At 50.8% G+C, this 691-nt stretch overlaps 1 protein-coding gene across 1 annotated transcript in view; it reads right to left on the bottom strand.

The window, feature by feature from the left end:
- EMH_0018340 (uncharacterized protein) overlaps positions 1–691 on the bottom strand; it is a gene marked incomplete at both ends in the record, with an annotated part of 7245 nt that overhangs the window by 3008 nt on the left and 3546 nt on the right. Inside the window, one exon of the mRNA XM_013501110.1 lies at positions 286–513. Coding sequence (XP_013356564.1) covers positions 286–513 — 228 coding nt within the window. The remainder of the gene's footprint in view (positions 1–285; positions 514–691) is intronic.

The raw sequence follows: 691 nt of genomic DNA on the forward strand, positions 1-691 counted from the left end.
CAGCCAAACAGTTATCTGCAAGCGCATAAGCATACAAGGGCGCAGGCACAAATGGCAGACGTGATACGAAGTATCTTCTATATAGGAACATATTAAAGCGCAGATGCGTGCCCTCCAGCTCTACTGGAGGGGTTAATCCTCCGCCTTTAAAGCAAATGCCTCAAAGACTGTGGTTTCTCCGGTCAAGCTGGGAATTTTGACAACGGCCTCGCACTAGACAGCCATGGCGTTTGACAGTAGAAAAAACCCAGAGACACTGGGAGGCGGGGGATATAATTGACTAACATCCATATAGCGTCCGGGTTGCACGTCTGTGATGTAAATGCTGAAGGAGTCCTTAACAAAGTCCATGGGCCGAGCAGCGATGGCTCTGCGCATCCCCGCCTCTAAGAAGCGCAGGGATTGTAGCTGCGTGCGGATGTCTAGACGCATCGGCATTGAGAACGTGGCGTTCGTGGCGCGAGACTCGTTGGTCAGCTGACGGCCGAAGAGCACGCTGTTGCTATACACGATCTGCAGAGCCCGAAAACATCTAAACCACACCCTCTACTGTTGCACTACTTCCTAACTCTATTCTGAGATGTAGAGAAGATATTCAGCAGCTGGAATTAACAGGGTTCGTTTTAGTTTCCAGCTTTGCTTCCACGAGTTCGCTCAGCAGGTCTCACTCCCGCCAGGCAGATAATTCTCT

Source organism: Eimeria mitis, genomic scaffold (genome assembly GCF_000499745.2).
Source record: "Eimeria mitis Houghton genomic scaffold, Emh_scaff633, whole genome shotgun sequence".
Classification (NCBI taxonomy): Eukaryota; Apicomplexa; class Conoidasida; order Eucoccidiorida; family Eimeriidae; genus Eimeria; species Eimeria mitis.